At 34.9% G+C, this 24,980-nt stretch overlaps 1 protein-coding gene across 13 annotated transcripts in view; it reads left to right on the plus strand.

Moving 5' to 3' along the window:
• The window catches only part of LOC127788635 (uracil phosphoribosyltransferase), a 53,695-nt gene that overhangs the window by 26,545 nt on the left and 2,170 nt on the right, over positions 1-24,980 (plus strand). For 4 of the 13 annotated variants that reach the window (XM_052317152.1, XM_052317146.1, XM_052317142.1 and 1 more), the window contains exon 12: positions 15,723-15,994. The exons of 5 other annotated variants lie outside the window; for them this stretch is intronic. In XM_052317152.1, the coding sequence (XP_052173112.1) occupies positions 15,723-15,774 (52 nt within the window). In that variant the 3' untranslated portion in view covers positions 15,775-15,994. Of the gene's footprint in view, positions 1-14,536; positions 14,599-15,573; positions 15,622-15,722; positions 15,995-24,980 lie in introns of those variants that run through there. 4 more of the 13 variants (XM_052317151.1, XM_052317141.1, XM_052317143.1 and 1 more) reach the window with 2 other exon arrangements.

Here is a 24,980-nt window from a genome sequence, read left to right on the forward strand (position 1 = left end):
ATCTTCAAAAGACATAAAAGTCATCAAAAAGGAAATCCCCCAAAGTCACCTAAACAAGGATCGAACCTACACGGAGAAAACCAACAAATGATAAGCCTATAATCCTCGATTAACAAGTCTATAATCCTCAAATAACAAACCTATAAACCTCAAATAACTAGCTTATCAAAACTCCAAGTATATCAATATATCTGAATGCTTAGGAGAGGTATCCGAATACATCTCACCAAGTTGCAAGGGTATCTGGGTAGCTTAGCCTATATCCAAATTGAGATAGAAAAATCACAAAGGGGATATTCGAATGCCTCACTACATATCCAGATACCACACATAATTAACAACCTCTTATCCGAATACTCCCATACCATATTCGGATACCTGCATGCCACAAACCCATATATTTGAATGTATCTCCTCTTATTCTAATATTAAGCTACAAATCAACATCTCAGCAAGGAATCCTCAAATAAAAATCCATTTGTAACTATTATCCTCAAATAAATATTCAAATAACAAGATTACAGTGAGAAGATCTTCAATAAATTCTCATTTAACAAGCTTATCTCCTCGAATGAAAACCATATGTAACTTTCAGTGAGGAGATCCTCAATAATTATCAAATAAATCCTCAACTATCAATAACCCTTAATGTTGATCCCTTAGGGTATGGTCACTCAAGAGCGGCCGGGGAGAGGGGGGCTGAATTGAGTGATTAAAATTTTTCTCAATTTTAATAAATATTCTCGATTAATGATTTTATTGAAAAATATATATTCGATAAATATAATAAATTATATTTGAGATTAATAATAAATGTAAGCCATAAGATATAAAAAAAAAATGCAATGAGGCACGAGACAATTTATAGTGGTTTGGTGTCTTCACATACACTTAGTTCACTCTTCCAAAGTCTAACCACCATTGGGGTTCCACTAAAATATTTTTACTAAGATTTCCACACTAGTTTATCTTGAAAATTAGATACACACCTAGATTATAATGAGTTCTAAGAAAACCACCAATATCAAGATTTTCTCCCTACCTTACATTGGAAACTAGATTCACCTAGATTTTAACAGTTTTAGAAAATCTATACAATCCACGATGATAAGTTTGGGGGGTATTTATAAGCATTTTAACCACTAAAGAAAGGGTTAATATGAAGTTTGAAATTGAAAAAATGTTTAAGTTTTCTCAAACAATAAGAAAACATATGTCACCTTTAATTCAAAATAAATTTACTTTTTGCATGAGAAATCAAGATTTGAAAATTCAAATATAAATTTTTGAAACATAAATGATTAAAACAAGAAAACATGTTTAAAAGAAATCTCTTTTAATTCAAAATAAATTTAATTTTTGTATAAGTAAGAGAAAACACGTTTAAAAACAATTCTCCTTTAATTCAAAATTTGAAAATTCAAATATAACCTTTTGAGACATAAATGATTAAAACAAGAAAACATGTCTAAAAGGAAATCTTTTTTAATTCAAAATAAATTTACTTTTTGCATGAGTAAGAGAAAACATTTATATCATAAAAATATTTTTGGTAATCATCAAAACTTAATTAATATGAGCAAGTTGGCTCAACACTTAAGAATGAAAGAACAGCCAACCAACTCCGATTCACTAATCTAGGGCATTACCTAATTAGGGTGTGATTTTCTAAATTCACAGCCATGTAACAATCATGACATGTCAACTCTTAACGCTAATCAAATACTTCGATCTACTGAGAGGATCTCCCCAAAGCATCCCGAAATATCCTAAGTATCCTATAATTAGAACTTAGGAGAATCTTAACATCCCGATCGAGTAAGAGTTGTGGACTAATTAAACTCATAAAACTCAATAACTATGCCTGATCCAGTCTAAGATGATCGAAATGATGTATCGAAACTCTTTCGACATCAGAAACTCTCTATGATTGTACGTACCTTGACCAAGCACTCCTACAATCACCGACCGACCGAGTCGCATAGAATGTTCCCCCCCATCCAACGAAAGACAGTGGATCCCATTAGCGAGCATTTGCCTTCATATACCATTGCATAAAGACCACACAGAGAATATCCCCACCTCTCACACCGGATGGTTTCGTTTAACAACAAATCCGTGACACTAGTGCATAAGATAACTCTATCGCTTTTAGTCAAAAGATCAAAGACACAATCAAGAACCAACAGATCATTAATCCTCAAAGCCATGTGATTTGTTAGATGCGTCACATTCAGTTGATATTTTACCAACACTCACCCACATGCTTACTATATGCATTTCATGCAATGTGGTATGTAACTCACCACCCTATCTCATTGGTATCTCATGCCTAATGATGATAGTAGCTCATGTGTCGGTCCATTAATTAATAAATCATATTCAACTTCTGATAAATTTGAAAATCGAAAATACCTTTAAGAAATCCTAAACTAAAGATTCTCGTCACATCATTCTTAAATCTTAAGAATATGATCACTATAAGAAAATCTAGGGATTCATTTTCATATAAAAATGGAAATGTATAAATGAAGATATGACCATTTAGATAACAAGCAAGATTATATTATTAGGCCCAACACTTATACTAGACGTTATTTAAATCTAGCATTAGAGCACTAACATCAAAAATCTCCAATTTGCACTAATGCTAATTTACATAACACTCTACTGAATCGTCGCTTCGTATATCATACCTATATTCTCAATATGGCAATTCAGCTGTCACTATATTATAACTTTAGGCAGTAGATGTGTGATTTATGTACAATTAATTCGAACAAGTGCACCCTAGTCAAATATGCGTATAGTGATAAAAAGAGTGTTGATTCCACAAGGACTAGATCACGATACCAAAACAGTTTTAATTAGCCAAGTTGAATTAATTAATTAATTGGATAAATAAAAAAAAATAGAAAACTCAATTCTTTGGAAGAAAGATTAATTAATGAATGCACTAGGGTTTAGATTTCATTTAATCTGGGTTATGTAATTATCTATTCAACTGGATTCAAAACCAAAAATACCTTTACAATATTTTATAATTATTTGCATGTGATAGTGGATTTTCCTCAATTAATTAATAACCTTTCTCAAGTCATATTAATCATTTATTAATTCAATTTTACTGTTAGATTTATGAGCAGATATCAACGAAAAAAATAAACATTAAGTTCTTTGGAAACTTCTAATCTCGAAAGGGGATTTGACTTACTAAGCTTCCTCAATTCTCACACATGAGCTAATCATTTCTCGATCTCATAGTCAAGCATGTGATTCATATTGTCTATGGATCTAATTTATAACAATCCTTTAGTCAATCATGCATAAATCATTAAATTATTAAAATGTGACCAATCCTTTAAAGCATTAAACACAACAATATAAAATCCTCATACAAATAATAATCAGATTTTGAATCAAATTAAACAAATAATCACCTACTTCCAAAATTAAAATCAATCCAAATCCTAGTTAAAATAAATTAACTAGACATTATTAAAATAAAAATAAAACATAAATTAAAAAAAAAAAGAAGTTCCCTGCCAGATCTATTTCAGATCTGGGTGTGGCTGTTGTTGGGCGTGAAGGCGGTGCTGCTTCCTCCAATCTTCAATATTAATTTTCGCCCTTGCACTGCTGCTTTTGCTTCCTCGCCTTGCGACTTTTGTCGCTTCTCACCGTGCACCTCCGAGCCAATCCCAATTCTCACAGTGCGCCGCAGAAAGCCACCACTTTGATTCCTTATATAATTTTTTATATAGACTCATGGCCCTAGGCTTCCAATTTGGACTCCGTGCGCTGCTTCAATTCTTCCTCAATATGGACATCACTTTTTACATTATAATAATAATATAATATTCTATATATAATATAATCAATATCTTATAATATATCTTAATATAGCATATATCTTATATTAATATCTTATAATATATTATATATAAATGTGCACATGGCATGCATTAGTACACGTTCATGCCACATTAGTATAATATATAATATATATAAATAACATAATATAATATAATATACATAAATAATATAGTATATTATTAATTTTAAAATTAACTTTATAATATCATTTTTTTATGTCCAAATCTTCAATTAATGTCCTTTGTTGGGTTCCGACAAAAAATGATTAAAATAATATAAAATCCATATAAACACATATTTATATAGAAAAAATAACATAAGGTTAAGACAAAAATTAGGTAAAAATATGTAAACAATTAAGTCCTAAAAGTTCTCTGATACAACTCTTTGCACTTGCACGTCTCTTGTCCTATTATCTCTACGATAATAGCATATCTTAGATGTTGGGACAAAATAGTTATTTTTGCTTAATTTGTTAATGGTAAGGAAGATATATATTATTTTTGAAAACACATAAGTGGTTAGTAAATAAAAATTAGAGGTGGTGTGTGAAATTTACCTTGAATTTGAATTCATTTAACAAAAAACGGAACCAAACTAATTAAAATCAAGTATAGTTTAATTCAAAAAATATATATTTAAAAAATAACATCTAAACAAGTTAACCAAAATCGAAACTACAACTGTGCAACCAATACTAGAAGAAGCTAACAATGCTGAGTTGATCTCCTTCACCGCCGATGACAATCAAAGGCTCTCTAGAGTCTAGATGCTGATCTTTGTTTCTCATTTGACATTGTGACAAACCGCCACTCCCGCAACCACGTCCACCACCTCCAAAACTACAACTATCATAGCCTCCAAAGATGTTGCCACCATCTACCCTAGAACCACCGCCTTCAAAGCCCTCGCCACCCATTACTCCAGTATCATAGCGGGTTGCTGATATTTCACTCTTAGTAATAAAATAGTTTTGATAATGACTATATGAAAAATCAATTTCTACTATGTGGATTATATGAATGAGAAAATGAATTTTTAGTATATAAGCTTTGAAGCAAGATATGAAATCTTATAGAAGAAATATTGAGTATGGTTGAGAGTGATTTGTTTCAAAATATACTTTTGATAATCTCAACTTGCTTTTAAGATAATCAAAAAGAGTTTCTAACAGAATCAATTAAGGATGTATTAAAAATTCAAGATTTTCTATAGAATAGTCGACTATCAGGATCTTTCTGTCGACTATGCTTCAAAATAGTCGACTGTTTTTAATGTTCTGTCGACTATTTAAGCATCTGTCGACTATTTCAGCAACTGTCGACTATCGAGTAAAAATAGTCGACTATGCATTTTGATCTGTCGACTATTTTTGTTCATGAAATTAAAAAATTTCTTCACATTTTAGCATCTGTCGACTATTCAAGTATGTCTGTCGACTATTGGATTTTTGTATTAAAAATAGTCGACTATCAGTATATGTCTGTCGACTATTCTTAGTTTTTCTTGTAAAAATAGTTGACTAATCTTTTCTTCTGTCGACTATTATGTTTCACAGATTTTATAACGGCTAGTTTTTGGTGCATTAAATGCTCGCCAACCACCCACAACGGTCCAAATTTCAAACATACCCACCATCAACTATAAATAGGTGGTTGAAGATGCATTAAAGGCTGCTGAGAAACTATTGAATATCTTGAACGATCGTGCCTTAACTATTACATCGACTTTTACATCTTTTCTCTCTGTACTCTCATTTAAGAGGCTTTGATATATACTGTTCTATTTCTTTTAAGCCTCGTTTATTCATTTAAAGAGAGAAATCTGTAACTAAGAGTTGTACTCTTAGATTCTCTAATTCATTGTTTGTATTTCTTCTTAGCAGTAGCTAGAGGGCCCATTAAATTGGGAGGTTGTACATTGCCTAGTTAAGGACTAGAGGACCTACTCATATTGAGTAGGGGGTTGATAGTGATATTGGTTTTAAAAATCCTTAGTGGATAACTAAGGTAGTGGATTAAGTTTGGAAGGCTGAACCACTATAAATCTGTGTCTTCACTGCTCTTCATACTTTCTCCTTTAAGCTTGCATCGTTGCACTTTTGACTTTGTGTAATCTTCAATAAGACTACATCATTATTCCTCTTTACAAAAAAAAAAAAAAAAAAAATACTTTCACTCCAAAAGAAATTTTTTTTTACCAATTCACCCCCCCTCTTGGTGGATATCACATCAACTCAATCCTATTAGTTGCGAATGTTGACATGGCATGTCCCCCAGTGTCATGGCGGCGGCGGCGAAAGCTGCCGCCTACATAATCACCTACAAATCTACAGATGGTGCAAGCAGTGATGATAAAAGATTGTAAATGCATGCATAAAGAATAATATAAAAATATCAAATATATCCTTAATCCAGTTTTCATTTGTTAGTTGATTGAGAAAAATTATGTTGAATTCTCAACCCATTGTGTGGTTGTTTTAATAATTTTATATTAAAAATAATTCAAATTATACTCAAGAATTTTTGAAAAAATATTTTGTTTAACAAATAATAATTTTTGACAAATCTCCCATTATAATTCAATCTATATAGCCATGGTCAATGTAGATGTATTAGCGTTTTAAATGAGTCCAATTGGAGTTAGAATTATTAGACTTGGGTGGATTTGAATTAATTAATTTGAAACTAAAATTTAACCCCATTATTTGATAAAAATTACGCATGCACCCATAATTTATTAGAAATGATAGACTCCTTCACCATTATAAAATACTTTTTTCGGTACTAACCATACGACCGTTATTTTTTTTTTTAAAAACACAAAAATGTCATTTGCCTCCCTCATTCCTCTTTAATTTCTTCTTTTTGTATAATATATATATATACACACACATATTTACAAAAATTACTAGTAGTGAATTATTTGGTTTATATATTTTAGTTTATAAGTTTTTATACATTATTGAGATTGACTATTTTCACTTCGCATTGCACTTGTTTTTTACGGTTCAGATTATAAAATGTTTTAAATGCCCTTAATATATAAAGTGTATGAGAATAAAAAGTAATTAAGAATATTTAAAATATTTCATAGCTTGGAATACAAAAAATAAATATAGTACCAAGTGAAAGTAGTTTTATTCTTTATACATTTAGGTTGCATTTATATATATTTAACTTTATATTTTATGCATAGGAAGTATATTTATTTATATATATTTTGGTTTTATTTGCTTTAAATAAATATATTTTAATAGATTAAATTTTCAAATATATATAGTTATATTTGTATATAACTATATTTTCTACATAAATATTTTTATTTAATTTCTATATTTTTGTAATTACAACAATTATTTTTAATTTTTTGAGAGGGATTACATATCTATCTCACATTTCAAATGACAATTTTTCTTATCAAAACTCGTCTCAAATCTAAAATGGATTATGTTGTTGATAGAAAATTGCCAATAGATGACTCACGCGTGGCTTATCCGAGTGATGGATGATTCACATGTGGCATATCCAAGAGATGGATAACTCACTCGGGGGATGGATGACTCCTTCAAGCGATAGATGACCTGTTGAAAAGAAAATCGATTAGGGGCACGCGGATGAGAATCCCCACGCAGACCCTCTAATGCTTAAGTTAGACTCTTGTAGAAGTGAAATTGTGGGACCCCCACTCGGATACCCCAGCTAAGTCGAATAACCCGAGCAAAAGCCCACGAGGGGTAGAGAAAATAGAAAAGAAATTAAACTACCCTGACCTGCCATGCATGCTCAACTAGGATCATCTAAACTCATACCGAAGAAATAATGGCGGAAGCATAACTCACATTCTAGGCATGCATATAAAAGATAATCAGTCACAAGGTTACATGGTATATACATATACACTTACGAAACCGTGCTAAGTACTTAAAAACTAAACATTCATGGCACAAAATCACAAGATATACACCAAACCAGGATCTATTAGGACTGCCTTGCACATCACCTATTGGGATAGCTCAAAAACTGCTAGCCTCACCCCCATACTTAGTCTTGCCCTTACTTGGAATGAAGAGAAGCAAAAGTGAGTTACAAGACTCAGCAAGCATATAAGAAAGGAAAGGCTGATAAGAGTATGGAAGCTAAAAAAATCTCGCACCCAAGTGCAAAACTCATGCAAAACATGACAACCCACCATACATTACATGTCCATGAACCTCATGATAGATAAATAAATACGTCGCATAATAAAATATGCATATATTGGTCCTTGGGGCCCACATAAGACACACATGACCCAAATCCCTATCACAAACCTGTTGCTACCCTGAAAGGCAAAATAAATAATTCACTGGGCCAAAGTTTTCTTGGGCTGGCGCGACCAGAACCCGGAGCGACAAACTAACGCGTCTGTAATCATATCGCAAGACAACTGATCATAAAATCTAGCACGCCAGCTGTGTCTGTAAACCCATCACAACACACCTACACGACGCTAGTAACCATGCAATTAATGCATATATATAATGCAATGGCATATGAGCATAAATGTTGATACATAGCCCCCATATAACCAAGCATCAAGCCTTGCTTGCTCATATAGGAAATCACATACAATGCAATGTTCGTGTCTAAATATAATGCAGATGCATAATGATCATAAACAATGATACATAGCTCCCATAAAATCATGCATCAAGCCTTGCTCGCCCCACGAGAAAGACACATCTAACGCAATATGCTCGTGGCTAAGCACACCAGTCACATGCAACCCCCAAATGCATATCCCGAGCCCCTGCATGCATATGAATTGACGATATACTAGAAATAAAAGAATACACATGCAATTATCCAGATTAATCCTCGAAAGACATAAGAGTCATCAAAGAGGAAATCTCCCAATAAGTCACTTGTAAGTCTCCATTGACGCAATCAAATCAACCCCAAACTGATAATCACCAAATTAAGAAACCATGGATCAGCCATTGCACTCGAGTTCATCTCTCTTTAGTTAACTTTCTTTTAACGCAACCCATTTATCAAAATAAATATATAAATATAGATATAAATATAAATATAAATATATATATATATATACTTATATGACTCACCATGCAAACTAAACTCGTCCTTCTACGAGCCTAACACAGATAATTTCATATATAAATATATATATATATATATACTTATATGACTCACTCTATTAACAAAGGTCTCCACCATCTCTACAAGATTTTTCAGTACTCACCCTATTAATAAAGTCTCGACCCATGAATATATATATATAAATCCCAACCTTCAACTACTTAACCCAAAGCATACATATGTTTCTTGGCCACATATATATATAAACCTGCATAGCAGAGAGTCCCACCATTAGATTCTCAACCCCATATATGCATGACCCAACTTTCGACCACTTAACTCAAACATTCTTATGCTTCTCAGCCATGCATGTCTATATATATGTAAATACATGTATTTATATATATAGATATCTATATCACGCATAGCAAAAAACCCACATCTCAGCTCAAGCTAAAATCCAAGGCATACACATCTGGCTAACCCCCAAGAGAAATGAAAAGGAAAAAAAAGGAAGATGGAAGTTTGCCCGAAATGAACTTGTCGGAAGCTAGGTTGAACCTCTCTTTCTTTTCCTCTTCTTCTTCTTCTTCTTCTTCTTCTGCTCTCTGTCGAACGCTCTCTGTCTGCAAGATAATTAATTCCCTATTGTCTCCACACTCACTATTATATATAATAGAGACAGATGGAAATGAGAGATTATACGTGGCAAGAAATGAGGAAAATTCCTGACATTCCTCTTGAAAAGTCGCATCTAGAATGAGAAAAGATGGCCTAGGTGTTGCTGAAAGTAGAGGATATCCAGATGTGAGAGGTATTAGATGAAAAATGGAAGTTCTAGCATATTCGACACACATATGTATTCTAGGCATAACTCTCTCGTTCAAGCTTCGATTGAGGTGATTGAAGATGATATGGAAATAAATGAGAAAGATCTACAACTTTCATGTTTTGAGTTTTTTTTAGATTTGAACTAAATTGAGGTCAAAATTTGGCTACAATGGAAAACCGAAATTCTGAAACATGGGGTATCCGAATGCAAAAGCTTATATCCGAATATTAACAAATCATATCTGAATGCTACAGTCCCATATTCAGACATTACTCACAAAAACTCAAAGAAACATCCAGATATGCCTCATTCCATCTAGATATCACTCACAAAAATTTAAAGAAGCCATCCGAATGAGCTATTGTAGAATCCAGATATCACTCACATACTCTAGGCTCAATTTCAATTTTGACTTCTTGTATCCGGATGTGTCACCCTGCATTCGGATGTTATTCACAAAAATTTAAAGAGATATTCGAACACGCCCCACTCCATCGGGAGGCCTATATCCAGATGCCTCACCACCACATCCGGATATCCCAAGCTCTTATTCGAATATAAATTAAATTCATCTGGATACTTCAAACATATACACAACACTTAATTAATAAACGCAAAAAATAACATATTACACCTCACGACTAACCCATACAACCTCAAGACAAAATAAAATAGTGTATCACTAAATCGAGTCGTTATAGAAATGCTTGAAGGCAAAGAGTGAGTGCGATTATCAGAGTTTGTGTACTGAATGAGGGGAAGATACCCCTTATTTATAGCGATGGGAGGGGCAACCATGTGTCAAGTGGCCTGATCTCCTCGACAAGAATCTCGAGAGGGTTTTGATCGAGTCTCGCTAGGTAGTTTTGACCGATTCTATCGGAGGTACAAGAGTGCGGACATGTAGGCACTCGAACATGATCGTGGTACTTCGGGTGACACTCATTCGAGGGTGTACGCTGGCGCGAGTAATGACACGGACGTAGGCGAATGTGAGTGCAAGAGGACAAGTGTGCGTGCGTGGGCCCTTGCACGCAGGGCCATAGGTGCATGGGGTTGTGCGTGCGATCACGCCATAGGGCGGCCACGACCTCTAAGGCACGACACCCCGAGTGGCTATCACTCGAGGGTGCCTTACCCTTAAGTGATCTCACTCGGGGGCTAGGCTTTGAGCGAGGGGGCCCTCTACCAACCTGCCTGGTGGTGTGTGGCCAGATGCTGGGGGCCGATCCTTGTCCACTCCCGTCGAGTGGCCCTTAGGGGTGGCGGCCCCCAGGTGACCCCCCCTATCACCCATCCCATGGCTGGCTTGCCATGTGGCGACTTGATGATATGCCACGTGGTACTTCTTCCTTTTGAATATTTTTTTATTCTTTTCCTTATTACTGTAATACCCCATGTTCATATAAAGTTGCCACATAATTTCGATGAGTTTAGAATACCAAAAAATTGGCTTAATAGTAATTATAAGTACCGAATCGACTGCAGGGAATGACTCGAAGTGAAATTGTCTAAGGAAAATAATATGGTTTCGATAAGCGTTCCGAGATAGGATTTATAGTATTGAAAGAAATTGGATCGAAAACGATTTTCGGTACAGCTAAATTGCAACTACTATTTAGGCTACAAAATCGAATTGTTGTAGGAGGCTCCCGAAAAGTTAACGGAACCCTAGGGGGGCTCCGATTTTATGTAATGAGGAACCTTTCAGTGATTTTGGGATGAAACAACAGCCCGGTAAGGACATCAGGGCGAATCGTCCTTTTCGACTAAGTTTCAAGTTATTAATTTTATGTTTTTGGTATCGTAATGTCAATTAATTTAGTGTTGGAGAATATTATTGCAATTAGAGAATTATTCTAATGAATTTAGGATAAAATTTGAGGTTTAAATATATAAATTTACTGTTAGTATAATATAATATATATAGTTATATATGTGTATGTACATTGTAGTGTATCGCCTCTGCAAATTCATTGGCCACGCCCTGCAAATCCATCCCCATGCCCTGTAAATCAGCCATGCTTTTGCATCCGTGATTTGCGCAAATTGGAAGAAAATGGCAGCAAGATTTATGGGGATTTCTGTTTATGTGATGTGCGTGATATATATGTATATATTCTTGCATGTGTGTGCGCGAGTAAGGCAGCCATCCCTTTGCAATCTTCGAGCCATGCCCTGCAAATTGAACGTGGGTTGAAGTGTCTTAGACGCATTAAGGGACGACCAGCCAACGAGGAGAGGCAGAGGATCGCTTATAAATAGAGGGAGAAGAGAAGGGAGGAAAGTAAGAAATGGGAATGGAAGTCGCGGCCGAGAGAGAGAGCGAGGGTCGAGAGTTCGCCAGAGAGAGAACTTGGTCGTGAGGATGGCGGGAGGCAATCGACACCAGCAAACGGCCATAGCCGCAAGCTCCAAGCGGCCATGGCCGATGCGCAGCAAGTAGGGTAGTATTGGGGAGGCCGGTTGCGGTAGCTAGTAGGGGTCATGCGATGGCCCACGAGGCGAGTGGCGCAAAGGAAATCTGCCGGAGAGGCCGAAGAAGGCCAGAATGGCGGCAAGCTCGCTGCGGCAGCCATGGTCAAGAGCTCGCAGCAGCTGGGCGAGGAGGCTGCCATGATGGCGGCTCACAGTTGCGGGCATAAAGCAGCCGGCGACGACGGTGGTGGCCGTTGGGGCGATCGTGATGGCCAGCGGAGCTAGGCTGTGCGTGGGCATGGCCGTCGCGAAGAAGAAGGAACAGAGGAGTTGCAAGTGCGGTGCAGAAGAAGAAGAAGAAGAAGAAAGAAAATAAAATAAAATAAAAGGAAAGAAAAGAAAAAAATAGGAAAATGAAGAGAAAAATTTCAAAACAAATCCCAGAAAATAGGAAATTATGTTTCGGTAATATCTCGGAGATTTTGGCGAGAAAAATGGCTCGGGCACGCTTTTTAAGGATATGGCACGCATATCGAGGAAGTCAGAGATGCTAAGTTAAGGTAAGTAAAATTTCTTAAAAAATTTTAGAAATTCAAGAATATTATTTTATGAATTTTCGTAGTGAAATATTTAAGAAAATATTTTAGAAATATTTAGTTTGGATTTATTGAGGAAAAATAGAGAGAAAAATAAAGAAAATACAAGAAATTATGAAAAAATAAGTTTTAATATTTATATGGTGATTAGGATACTTTGAGGATTAAATCAAAGTGACTTGTGCGAATTTTGAGGTTAGCACGCAAATCGAGGCGATACACGCATTTTGAAGCAATGCACAAATATCGAGGTAGCCTTATAAGCTTGAAAAGGTAAGTGGTACTTTCCAACTGAATTTAGTTTTATGGAAAATGTTTGGTTTGTAAGTGATTTATGTTTATCGAAAATATTTTCATCATATTGACATGCTCAAATATGTATTCATCACGTAGACTGCATACATGACATGCTATGAAATGCATATGTACACTTTGATATCATCGATCACGCGCATTGTGGCCGTAGGGAGTACGAACTGGCACCGTTACTTTACCAAGGGACCCCGGCTTCAAAAGAAGTGGCCGCAAAAATGGTAGGTAGCATGAGGGGTGTAGTTGACACCTACGATAAGTAAGACATTGCATTCATGTACGAAATATGTTTTCTGTACCCTTACTTAGATGATTTATCATCTAACTTGAATGTTGCCCCTAGAATATTCAAACGTTCTAGATGGAGATTGTAGCAGATATAAGGATAAATGAGGCATGAAATGACACTTAGCAAAGTGCATGAGGAATGAAATGTATGTTATGTAGCCAATATATTTAAATTCTGAACGTTTTAAGAAATGTTGAAGATGTAAGAATTTATTTTCAAAGTTAAGATATCAGGTTTCGATCATTGCTTCCGCATTTGATGTGTATAATGATTCTCTTTCGAGATTAATGTATGAAATTCTGGGACGGACTCGAGGTATGATGTGAGTTAGAATTAGATTGAAAGAAAAAAAAAATTATTATTCTGGAATTATCCTAAGTTATAACGCGCTAGAGAAAGCAGGGGCGTTACAATTACTCTGATATTTTGTCAGATATAACAATTGATCTCTACTCTTTTTGTTAGATATCCCGAGAGGAAGAGTATTCCGCTTGCGTTGTTACCCTATTTTCAAGACGCCATCTTCATTTTGAAAAAAAAATTCTGTATCTATCTCCTCCGTTTTCACGTCTCTAATAGTTATCTTTTACGCAATGTCTTTTAGGGTCACTATAAAAAGAAACCTTGGCCCTCCATTTGTCCATTGCTCCAGCCACTCTCCCATAAGAATCCTCTCAAAGTACCTCGACATTCCAAATTTCTGCACGGTATAATTCCCTATTTTGCCATTTTGTGAGAACTGGGCTAGGGTAATTTTTATAGCAGCCCCCCTTGCTTTTTTGAAAGGTAAGCTGTTTCCATGATTCAAATGCTTGACTTTCCAATTACAAAGTAACATTAATGTTGCTTCCAAGGGCACCCCCCGCCCCCCCAAAAAAAATAACACACCCCCACACAAAAAAAAAAAAAAAAAAACAAAGAAAGAAAGAGGGAGGGAGGGAAACAGCCTGCAAAATTCTTAATTCTCATCATAGCCTACCCTATTCATTAAACTTTCTGCATCAGCCAAGCAGTACCCTGAGAGTCTTTATATGTTTAATTTTCTTGTTTCCATCTCAATCAACTAAAGAACTTATCAAGCAACAGGCTCACCTGTTTACTGTTTCACCTGCCTGGGCATCCTGTTTTGTAGATTACCTGAAAGTTTTCCTGAAGGATCCAGAGTTTTTGTCATCGACCCAATGCTGGCAACAGGTATTCTTGCTATGGCTTGAGCTCCTATTCACATGCTTAATATGTTTTTCTGCATTGTAGTTCTCCATTTCTTGTTTTGCTTCACATATTGAGAAACCTCTTTTAAGTTGTGTGGTACTAGTTCCACTACTTTTTCCAGTTGTTGTTATAAGTCGAGATAGATCATTGCTCTTTAGTGAGGTACATGTTTCAATTTTTTATCAACTATTGTTCTTTTCTGCAATTGAATTGGCTATCGACAAACCTTGCACTTTTAGAATTAAATCCAAAGAAAAGTTGAATGTGGTTTTCTCCATGTAGATGCTCATCTTGACGTTTGTTTGTATGGTGGTCCCATATGGACGAACATGTGAGCTCTTTTATATGGCATTAGTAGCTTAAATTGCATATGATTCATCTGTTATTTAATGTTAGATATAAAATTAGAACGGCTTTTGTCAACTTTATATTTATTATCTCTTACTGTAAATATGTTAGGTGGTACAATAGTTGCGGCGCTTGACCTGATAAAGGAACGCGGGGTTGATAACAAGCACATTAAAGTGGTTAGTAGACATCCCCTTAAGCTCATGTTCCAATCGGTTGCGTTGAGACAATTGCAATTTGCTGGAGTCCCATCCTGGCAGAGTGAAATTTGAAATTTGATTCCTCTTACAGACAGGATATCAGATATAATTGCTATAGGGGATGAGAATTGCCTTTCAACCGCATTTCTAATCTCAAACTTGGAAACATGACCTTATATGTGTCCAGACGGTAACCATATTGCATTTTCTTTTCACCTTTACAGTCCGCGAAGTGACAATATAAACTGTGTTATATGACACAGGTATCTGCTGTTGCCGGTCCTCCAGCTCTTCAAAAGCTCAGTAACAAGTTCCCTGGGTAATACATTTCTAGTTGACATCTTTATTGAAGATAATATGGAATTGCATCTCTCAGCTTTTTTGCTTTTCTGGTCATATGATTTTCCAGGCTTCATGTATATACCGGAACCATTGACCCAACCGTCAACGAGAAAGGGTAAGCTAAATACGTCGTGCTGTTCTTGATGAAAAAGAATCGCCTCCTGGGGTTCGTCTAGGCTAGTATTTAAACCCCGGATTCTTTGTGATTTTTGTCAGGTTTATAATTCCTGGACTCGGAGATGCAGGAGACCGAAGCTTTGGTACATAGATCTGCTAAATTATATGCCTATCCAAAGCCCCTTGTATTTGTCACACATCTTCAATTTTTGACAGTATAAGCTTTTCGCATTATTGAGTAGTAGGATGGTTATGCGTTCTGTTCCTCTTCCGAACAAGAAATTGTTTTAGCAGCGATCTGCTTTCTGGTTGATTTTTGTTCAGGAACTACTAATTAATATGGTAATGGATGTAATGAACTTGTTCCTTCATGGTTGTCTGTTCTAGCTGGGTTGAGAATTCTTCTTTGGGAAGCTCCCTGAAGTAACGTCTTGGGTGCTTTTCTTTGTAATTTATAATAATCAATAAGTTTAAGTTAAATCATTCTATAAAACGATTTTATATAACATGCATTTCAGTCTCAATAGAAATATATTCAATATAACAGAGCAGAGGACGTTGAATTTGAGTCGAGTTTATAACTGTTACATATTTCTCCACAAAGATGGACCTCCAAATCCAATTGCTGAAAGGTCAAAACCTGCAGTGGGTTATGTCTGAAGGCAGTTTTATTTTTTAGTTGTACTAATTGATATATAACAACGAAAAACATCGGAGCATCTCTAAATTCTGTCATAAAATGGCTCAGAAGAAATTTTAAAACAGATATATATAAAGCATATAAATAACGAAAACACTAACTGGACTTTGTCATGATTTGAAAATTTTAAATTACTTGCGTGGAATAACATTAACGGTTAACTGATAAGAATAAAATCAGAGGGGGAGGCGTGAGCCCACCCCCACCATGAGAACATTTCTCATGATTTATTACGCCACTGCCATCAAGATTTAATATATATATATATATATACATATATTTATATCAAATACTGACTTCACATATAGAAATTCTGCCGATACTGTCACACGCCGCTGCCGCCGCCTCCTCCTCCTGCTCCTCCGCCGCCGCCGCCGCCGCAGCCGCCTCCTCCTCCTCCTCCTCCTCCTCCGCCATCGAAGCCCGCACCGCCTCCGAATGTTGACATGCCATGTTCACCGTGGTGGTGGCGGTGGTGGTGGAAGCCGCCGCCGCCGCCGCCGCCGCCGATCCCACCGTATCTACCTCCGGTGCAACGGGTGATGATACCGATCGAAAGCACAAGGACAAATAATATTATAAAAATTATCAAGAAAATCTTGAAAGCAGTTTCCATTGCCTCTCCTGTGCTTTTAATCTTGAAGAAGCATATCCATCATGCACAGATATAAGAGAGAGATATGTAAATAGACAAATGTGCGTATATATACAAGGAGACATTCAACCACGTTATCTTTGAATTTGTACGTGGTAAAAGCAGTATGGATTAAGCTATCTGGATCAAGACCTGCTCTTGTCTCTTCCTTTTGAATATTCTAAGGTACAAGCAGCCATATTGAACTTACCACGCTAGGGGTGTTTGGCGGCTTCCTTTTGGCTGGACGGTTTGACCGTTTATAAGCTAATTTTAAGCTACCCAACTTATTTATAATAAATGTTTGGCAGGATGATTTGATCATTTATAAGTTGGTGCAGTAGTTTTAAGCCACCTAACTTATTTATTATAAATGTTTGGCAGAATAATTTGACCGATTATAAGTTGGTATAGTAACTTTAAGTTACCTAACTTATTTATTATAAATATTTAACTTTAACAAAGAACGTTTAACGTTTAAGTTATATAGATTAAATGTTCATACATCAGCTTTTTACAAAAGTTTTCACTCATAAACTTTTGAAAAAAATTGTTATTAAATAAACTGAATTGACCGAATAAATGATCATTTTACCTTCAATCTTTTTAACAATTTCTATCCATTGCCCTTCTTCTTCAACTCTCTGCCTCCCGCCTACCATTGTCGCCCCAATTTTTCTGGCTATTGCCGTAGCTTTCGCTGTCCACCATCACCCCTAGCTTTTTCGGTCGTTGTCGTCAACCCCATAGTTTGCCATTGCCCTAGCTTTTTCGGCCATCGCTCGTCGCCCCCATCGTCTGCCATCACCCTCGTCTCCTCCGTTGTCCCCACTGTCTGTTGTCGCCCCCACCATCTGCCCTCGCCGTCCATTCGTCCATCCATCTCCTCCACATTTTCTCTCTCTCTCTCTCTCCCTATATATATATATATATATAACAGTGTGTATACATATACAATAGTAATTTTAACATATATATACATATTTATTGTATTAATTAATTTTAGCATACGTATACATTTATATAATAGTAATTTATAATTTATTTTATTAAGAATAAATATTTCATGTATTTTTTTATATTATTCAATAACATGTATATTTTCGTCTTTTTATCATATTCTAATAGCTTATCAGTTATTTCAAACCAAAAACATAATTATTAACTAATAGGTTAAAAGCATATTTAGTCAAACATGTTATTAGTTTAAACGCTATCTAATTTAAATGTTATTAAATAACTTAAATACTACCATTTTTTAAGATGGCTTTTAAGCATTTCTACTCAAAAAATTGTGAAATTTTTTTAAATTGATTAGTATTTATATTGATAATGTGTTTTGATAAATATATTTTAATTTATTATTTATGTAGTTATGTGTTTGATTTGAAAAAAATTGATAAACTATTAGAACTTAATAAAAAAAAACTAAAATTGACATGCTACTAAATAATATAATAAAAATATTATTTTTTAATAAAAATAAATTATAAATTAATATCCAATTGATAAAATTTTTATCATTAGATGTTGATAAATTATATATAATTATTAAAAATTATATATATATTTTAAAAATATTAAATATATATGTTGAGACATTAAAATATATATGTTAAATATATATATATATATATATTGAGTGAATGCCATCCAAGGTGCATGCAAACTCTTAGCAGCAGATGAAAGAACAGAAATTGGCTTTTAAAACTTTTTCAAAAACCATAAACAAACAGGGAAAACGGATCACTTATTGCATGATACAGTGATAGCAACCATATGCATATAAAACAAAACCATATAATATGAAATTGTAATAAACGATAAATGATACCTCAAGCTCAAAAAGCATGACTGTTGCTTTTGTTGCACATTTGACTCAAACTATTCGATCTCTAAGTTGAGATCCCGTGATCCCATCGCGTACTGACTCACTGACCTGCTTCCCGAACCAACTTCTCGTTAGCTCCTGGTACATGTCCTTAGCTGACCAATCCATCATTACAAACATAGAAGACCAAGTTAGTCCACCCGTAGGCCGCCCTAGAACCCTCCGTTGGACTCGTGCTAGACCATCTCAACAAAGGTGACTGAGAGTTGGGATGGTTCCTCAAAAAAGGTTGTCCATCCCATGGACCTAAAGCGGGATATCACAAAGGGGCTGAGATTGTAAATCCACCATCGATAACTCTTGCTAAACAGTTGTCGAAAGCTTGTCGAAAACTCCAATCGCTGAACTGATGACAACTTTAGCCATCACAGCTACTAGTATCGCTAGAAACCCCAACCATTGTATCGACGATAACTTTTGCAATCACAACTGTTGGAATCGCCAAAACCTTAACCATTGAACTGATGACAACTCTAACCGTCACAGTTGTTGGGATAGTCGAAGAACGAATCACGACTGTCATGAGTTGCCTGTAACTACCCACTCACAACTGCCAGCAACTTTTGTCGCACCGAATATGCTATATTCGGTTGCCTGCATTTGTCTCTTGCAATGGCCACGGCTAGCAACTTTGTTGGATCAATATGTTACTATCCATTCTTCTGACTATAAATGTTTTTAGCCATGAGCTTTTGCCCATCCCTGGAGTGTTCGACGACTGCAACTCCTTACAATCAATTTTCTTCTCCACACCAAAAGATCCAATCAACTAAGAAGAAAATCGTACACTGTTTTAATCAATCGTTGGCACAATGCTCCCTCATTCAAATATATATCCAATATATATTAAGCCGAGAGAAAAGAGGAGCTTTGTGCGTGCTTGTTGTTGAACTTATATGTATCACACATATATATATATATATATATCCTTGGTGGAATAGACTAACAGAACAGAGGAAAAAGAAGACATAACACGGAGAGGCGCTTGAAATCAGGCGAGGGACGACGCACGCACGGGAAAAATTAATTGGAAGATTGGGACTACACGTGCGCCCAACGCACTTCAGTTAAAGGGGTTACCCGATTGTCTTTTTTCAAAATGGTAAAGTTATTTATCTTCAATAGAGATGAACAACAGTAATATGCCAGACCATATAAAAGTGTTTGCCTAAAGAAAATAAAATGACGCTCAATAAATTTTATTTTTTAGATTTTTTAAATAACTATATAATACCAATTAAACATTTCTACTCACATCACCACTATTTATCTTTGACATAACTATTTTCAAAATATATTATCATTAATATATCTATATAATATCACATATTATATATATATATATGTATTTATAGAATTGCTCCTCGGCAGCCATGCACCCGCCCCAATTTTCAATTCCACTTTTGCAGGCCACTGCGCACCATTCGCCTCTGCAGCCCACTGCGCCATGTCCCTTTCTTTTCAGTTCAATTTTCCTTTTGTGAATCCGATTGACATGCCTCTCGAGAACCACTCCTCCAATTTTAATCTTTGACATTTCAATATCAAATAATCTGTTTGTTTTATTTAATTAAATTTTCTAGTATAATATAATATATATATAATAATTATATACAAAAATTAATTATACATTGAGAATAATTCTCATAATTAAGATCCCACTAAAAATATCAATAACCCTTAAAAATGGAAGAACAGTCAACCAACTCGAATTCACTAATTTAGGGCATTACCTACTTAGGGTGTGATTTCTTAAATTCACAACCATGTAATAATCAAGATATGCCAACTCTTAATGCCAATCAAACACTTCGATCTATTAAGAGGATCTCCTCAAAGTATCTTGAAAAATCCTAAGTATCCTCTAATCAGAACTCAAGACGATCCTAACATTTTAACTGAGTGAGAGTCATGGATTGATTAAACTCATAGAACTCAATAACTATGTCTAATCTAGTCTAAGATAATTGAAATGATGTATTGAAACTCTTTTGACATCAGAAACTCTTTGTGATTGTACATACCTTGGCCAAGCACTCTTATAATCACCGACCGACTGAGATCACATAGGATTTTCACTCTCATCCAATGAAAGATAGTGGATCCCATTAGCAAGTATCCGCCTTCATACACCACTATACAAAGACCACATAGAGAATATTCTCTCATCTCACATCAAATGATTTCGTTCAACAATAAATCCCTGACACTAGTGCACAAGACAACTCTATCACTTCCGATCAAAAGACCAAAGACAATCAATAACCAATAGATCATTAATCCTCAAAGTCATGCAATTTGTCACATGCGTCACATTCAGTGGATATTTCACCAACACTCACCCACATGCTTACTACATGCATTTCATGTAATGTGGCATGTGACTTACCACCTTATCTCATTGGTATCTCATGCCTAACGATGATAAAAGCTCATGTGTCGGTCCATTAATTAATAAATCATATTCCACTCCTGATAAATTTAAAAATCGAAAATACTTTTAATAAATTCTAAACTAAATATTCTCATCACATTATTCTTAAATCTTAAGAATAGAATCACTATAAGAAAATCTAGAGATTCCTTTATATATAAATGGAAAGGTATAAATGAAGATATGACCATTTAGATTACAAGCAAGATTATATTATTAGATTCAACACTTATACTAAACGTCATTTAAATCTAGTATTAAAGCACTAACATCAATAATTTCCAACTTACACTAATACTAATTTACATACAATTCTAACAAATCGTTGCTTGGTATATCATACCTATATTCTCAATATGACAATTCAGTTGTCACTATATTATAATTTTGGACAATAGATCCACAAAGTTCTCTTATATAACTCTTTGCACTCACACGTCTCACGTCTTATTATCTCTAAGATAATGGCATATCTTAGATGTTGGGACAAAATAGTTTTTTTTGCTTAATTTATTAATGGTAAAGAAGATATATATTATTTTTGAAAGCACATAAGTGGTCAGTAGATAAAAATTAGAGATGGTGTGTGAAATTTACCTTGAATTTAAGTATGAACTAATTATGATTGAGTCTTAAATTTTGAATTCATTTAACGGAAAAGGAACCAAACTAATTAAAATCAAGTATAGTTTAATTCAACAAAAAATATTTAAAAAATAACATCCAAACAAGTTAACCAAAACCGAAACTGCAACTGTGCAACCAATACAAGAAGAAGCCAACAATTAAAAGCAACTACGAATAACTACCAGTGAATATAAGTTACAATGCAAGACCGACAAATGCAATTAAACTTTCTAAATATAATATAATAAAATATAATTAAACCAAGAACTGCAACAACAGCAATGAAACGAGGCTTTGTATGTTATGTTGCAGAAAGCAAGCTCTTTTTGAGCCTTTGAGGTTTGTATATGGGCTTGGGCCTCTTTTTTTGGAAAGGACTGGACCAGTCCAAGTTGCAACCACTTTCTCCTTCAACCATCACGTATAGAATCCCCTTTACCATTCAATCAGCAAAATAATCCCCTTTCTTCTTCAATCTTATAAATAACTTTATAATTTTGGTCAATTCATGCAAATTCAAGCAGATTGCTAGGTTAAATTAACTAAAGAAGGCACCTCTAATTTCACAAAAAAAATGATCACGCCACTATGATTCCTGCTTTTGCTACCATCATCGGCCTTCAACAATGCTGAGTTGATCTGCTTCACTGCCGATGACAATCAAAGGGCTCTCTAGATGCTTATCTTTGTTTGTCATTTGACTCTGTGACAAACCGCCGCTCTCACAACCACCCCTACCACCTCCAAATTGCAGCCATCACTGCCTCCAAAATCGCCGCCGCCGCCATCTACTCCAGAACCACCGCCTTTAAAGTCCTCGCCGCCCATTACTCCAGTATCATAGCTGGTTGCAAATGTTGGCAGGACATGTCCACCAGTGTCATGACGGCGGCGGCCGAAGTCGCCGCCTACATAACCACCAACAATTCTATAGATGGTACAAGCGGTGATGATAAAATATCGTAAATACATGCACAAAGAATAATATAAAATATCAAATATATCTTAATCCAATTTCCATTTGCTAGTTGATTGAGAAAAATTATGTTGAAATCTCAACCCATTGCTGTGGTTATTTTAATAATTTTATATTAAAAATAATTCAAATTATACTCAAGAATTTTTGAGAAAATATTTTGTTTAACAAATAATCATTTTTGACAAACCTGCCATTATAATTCAATCTATATAGCCATGGTCAACGTAGATGTATTAGGGTTACAAATGAGTCGAAATAGAGTTAGAATTGTTAGACTTGGGTGGATTTGAATTAATTATTTTGAAACTAAAATTTAAACCCATTATTCGATGAAAATTATGCATGTATCCATAATTTATTAGAAATGATAGAGATTCCTTCACCAGTATAATTTTTTTTCCATACTAACCATATGACTGTTAATTTTTTTTTAAATACAAAAATGTAATTTCCCTCCCTCATTCCCCTTTAATTTCTTCTTTTTGTATATATATATATATATACACACACACATATTTACAAAACTTACTAGTAGTGAATTATTTGGTTTATATATTTTAGTTTATAAGTTCTTATACATTATTGAGATTGACTATTTCCAGTTCGCATTGCACTTTTTTTTTACGATTCAGATTATAAAATATTTTAAATGCACCTTCATATATAAAGCGTATGAGAATAAAAAGTAATTAATAATATTTAAAATATTTCATAGTTTGAAATACAACAAATAAATATAGTTCGAACTGAAAGTTGTTTTATTCTTTATACATTTAGGTTGCATTTATATGTATTTAACTTTATATTTTATGCATAGGAAGTATATTTATTTATATATTTAGGTTTTATTTACTTTAAATAAATATATTTTTATAGATTAAATTTTCAAATATATATATAGTTATATTTTTATAAAATTATATTTTCTACATAAATATTTTTATTTAATTTCTATATTTTTTGTAATTACAACAATTATTTTTAATTTTTTGAGAGGGATTACATATCTATTTCACATTTCAGATGATACTTTTTCTTATCAAAATTGATCTCAAATCTAAAATGATTTATATTATTACACGGTTATAATAATAAATTTTTAGATGAAAAACTGCCAATGGATGACTCACGTGTGACTTATTCGAGAGATGGATGACTCATGGATAGTGTATCCTAGCGATAGATGACTTACTTGGGGGATGAATGACTCATTTGGACGATGGATGATCTACTAGAAAGAAAATTGGTTTAGGGGCACAGATGAGAATCCCCGTGCGAACCCTTCGATACTTAAGTCAGACTCTCGTAGAAGTGAAATGGTTGAAGGCAAAAAATGAGTACGAGTATCAGATTTTGCATACTGAATGAAGGGAAAAGACCCCTTATTTATAGCGATGGGTGGGGCAGTCATGTGTCGAGTGACCCGATCTCATCGGCAAGAATCTCAAAGAAGTTTTGACTAAGTCTTGCGGGGGTAGTTTTGGCCGATTCTCTTAGAGGTGCGAGAATGCGAACATGTAGGTACTTGGACGCGATCGTGGTATTTTGGGTGACCCTCATTTGGGGGTGTGCGCGGGTGCGGGCAATGACATAGGTGTGGAAGAAGACGAGCATGGGCAGACAAGTGTGCTGATTGAGTCTAGCGGGGGTAGTTTTGGCCGATTCTCTCAGAGGTGCGGGAATGCGGACATGTAAGTACTCGGACGTGATCGTGGTATTTTGGGTGACCTCATTTGGGGGTGTGCGCGGGTACAGGCAATGACATGGGCGTGGAAGAAGATGAGCACAGGCGGACAAATGTGCTGACTGAGTCTCGCAGGGGTAGTTTTGGCCGATTCTCTCCAGAGTCAGCCCTATAGTAAGGCCAACAAAGTGGCCGCCTGGGGCCCCCAAATTAGGAGGGCCCCAAATTTTAAAAATTTGTTATTTATATATATTTTTATTTTTTAATAATAAATATTTTATTAAAAAATTAAATACAAAATACAATTTGATGAAAATATCAATGATGATAAAACAAAATCTGTTGAAAAATCCTTTAGAGTTGATTATTTTATGTGTACGATTTATCAAGTCATTTCTTCACTTTGAA

The sequence above is a fragment of the Diospyros lotus genome, chromosome 13, assembly GCF_014633365.1.
Source record: "Diospyros lotus cultivar Yz01 chromosome 13, ASM1463336v1, whole genome shotgun sequence".
NCBI classification, from domain to species: domain Eukaryota; kingdom Viridiplantae; phylum Streptophyta; class Magnoliopsida; order Ericales; family Ebenaceae; genus Diospyros; species Diospyros lotus.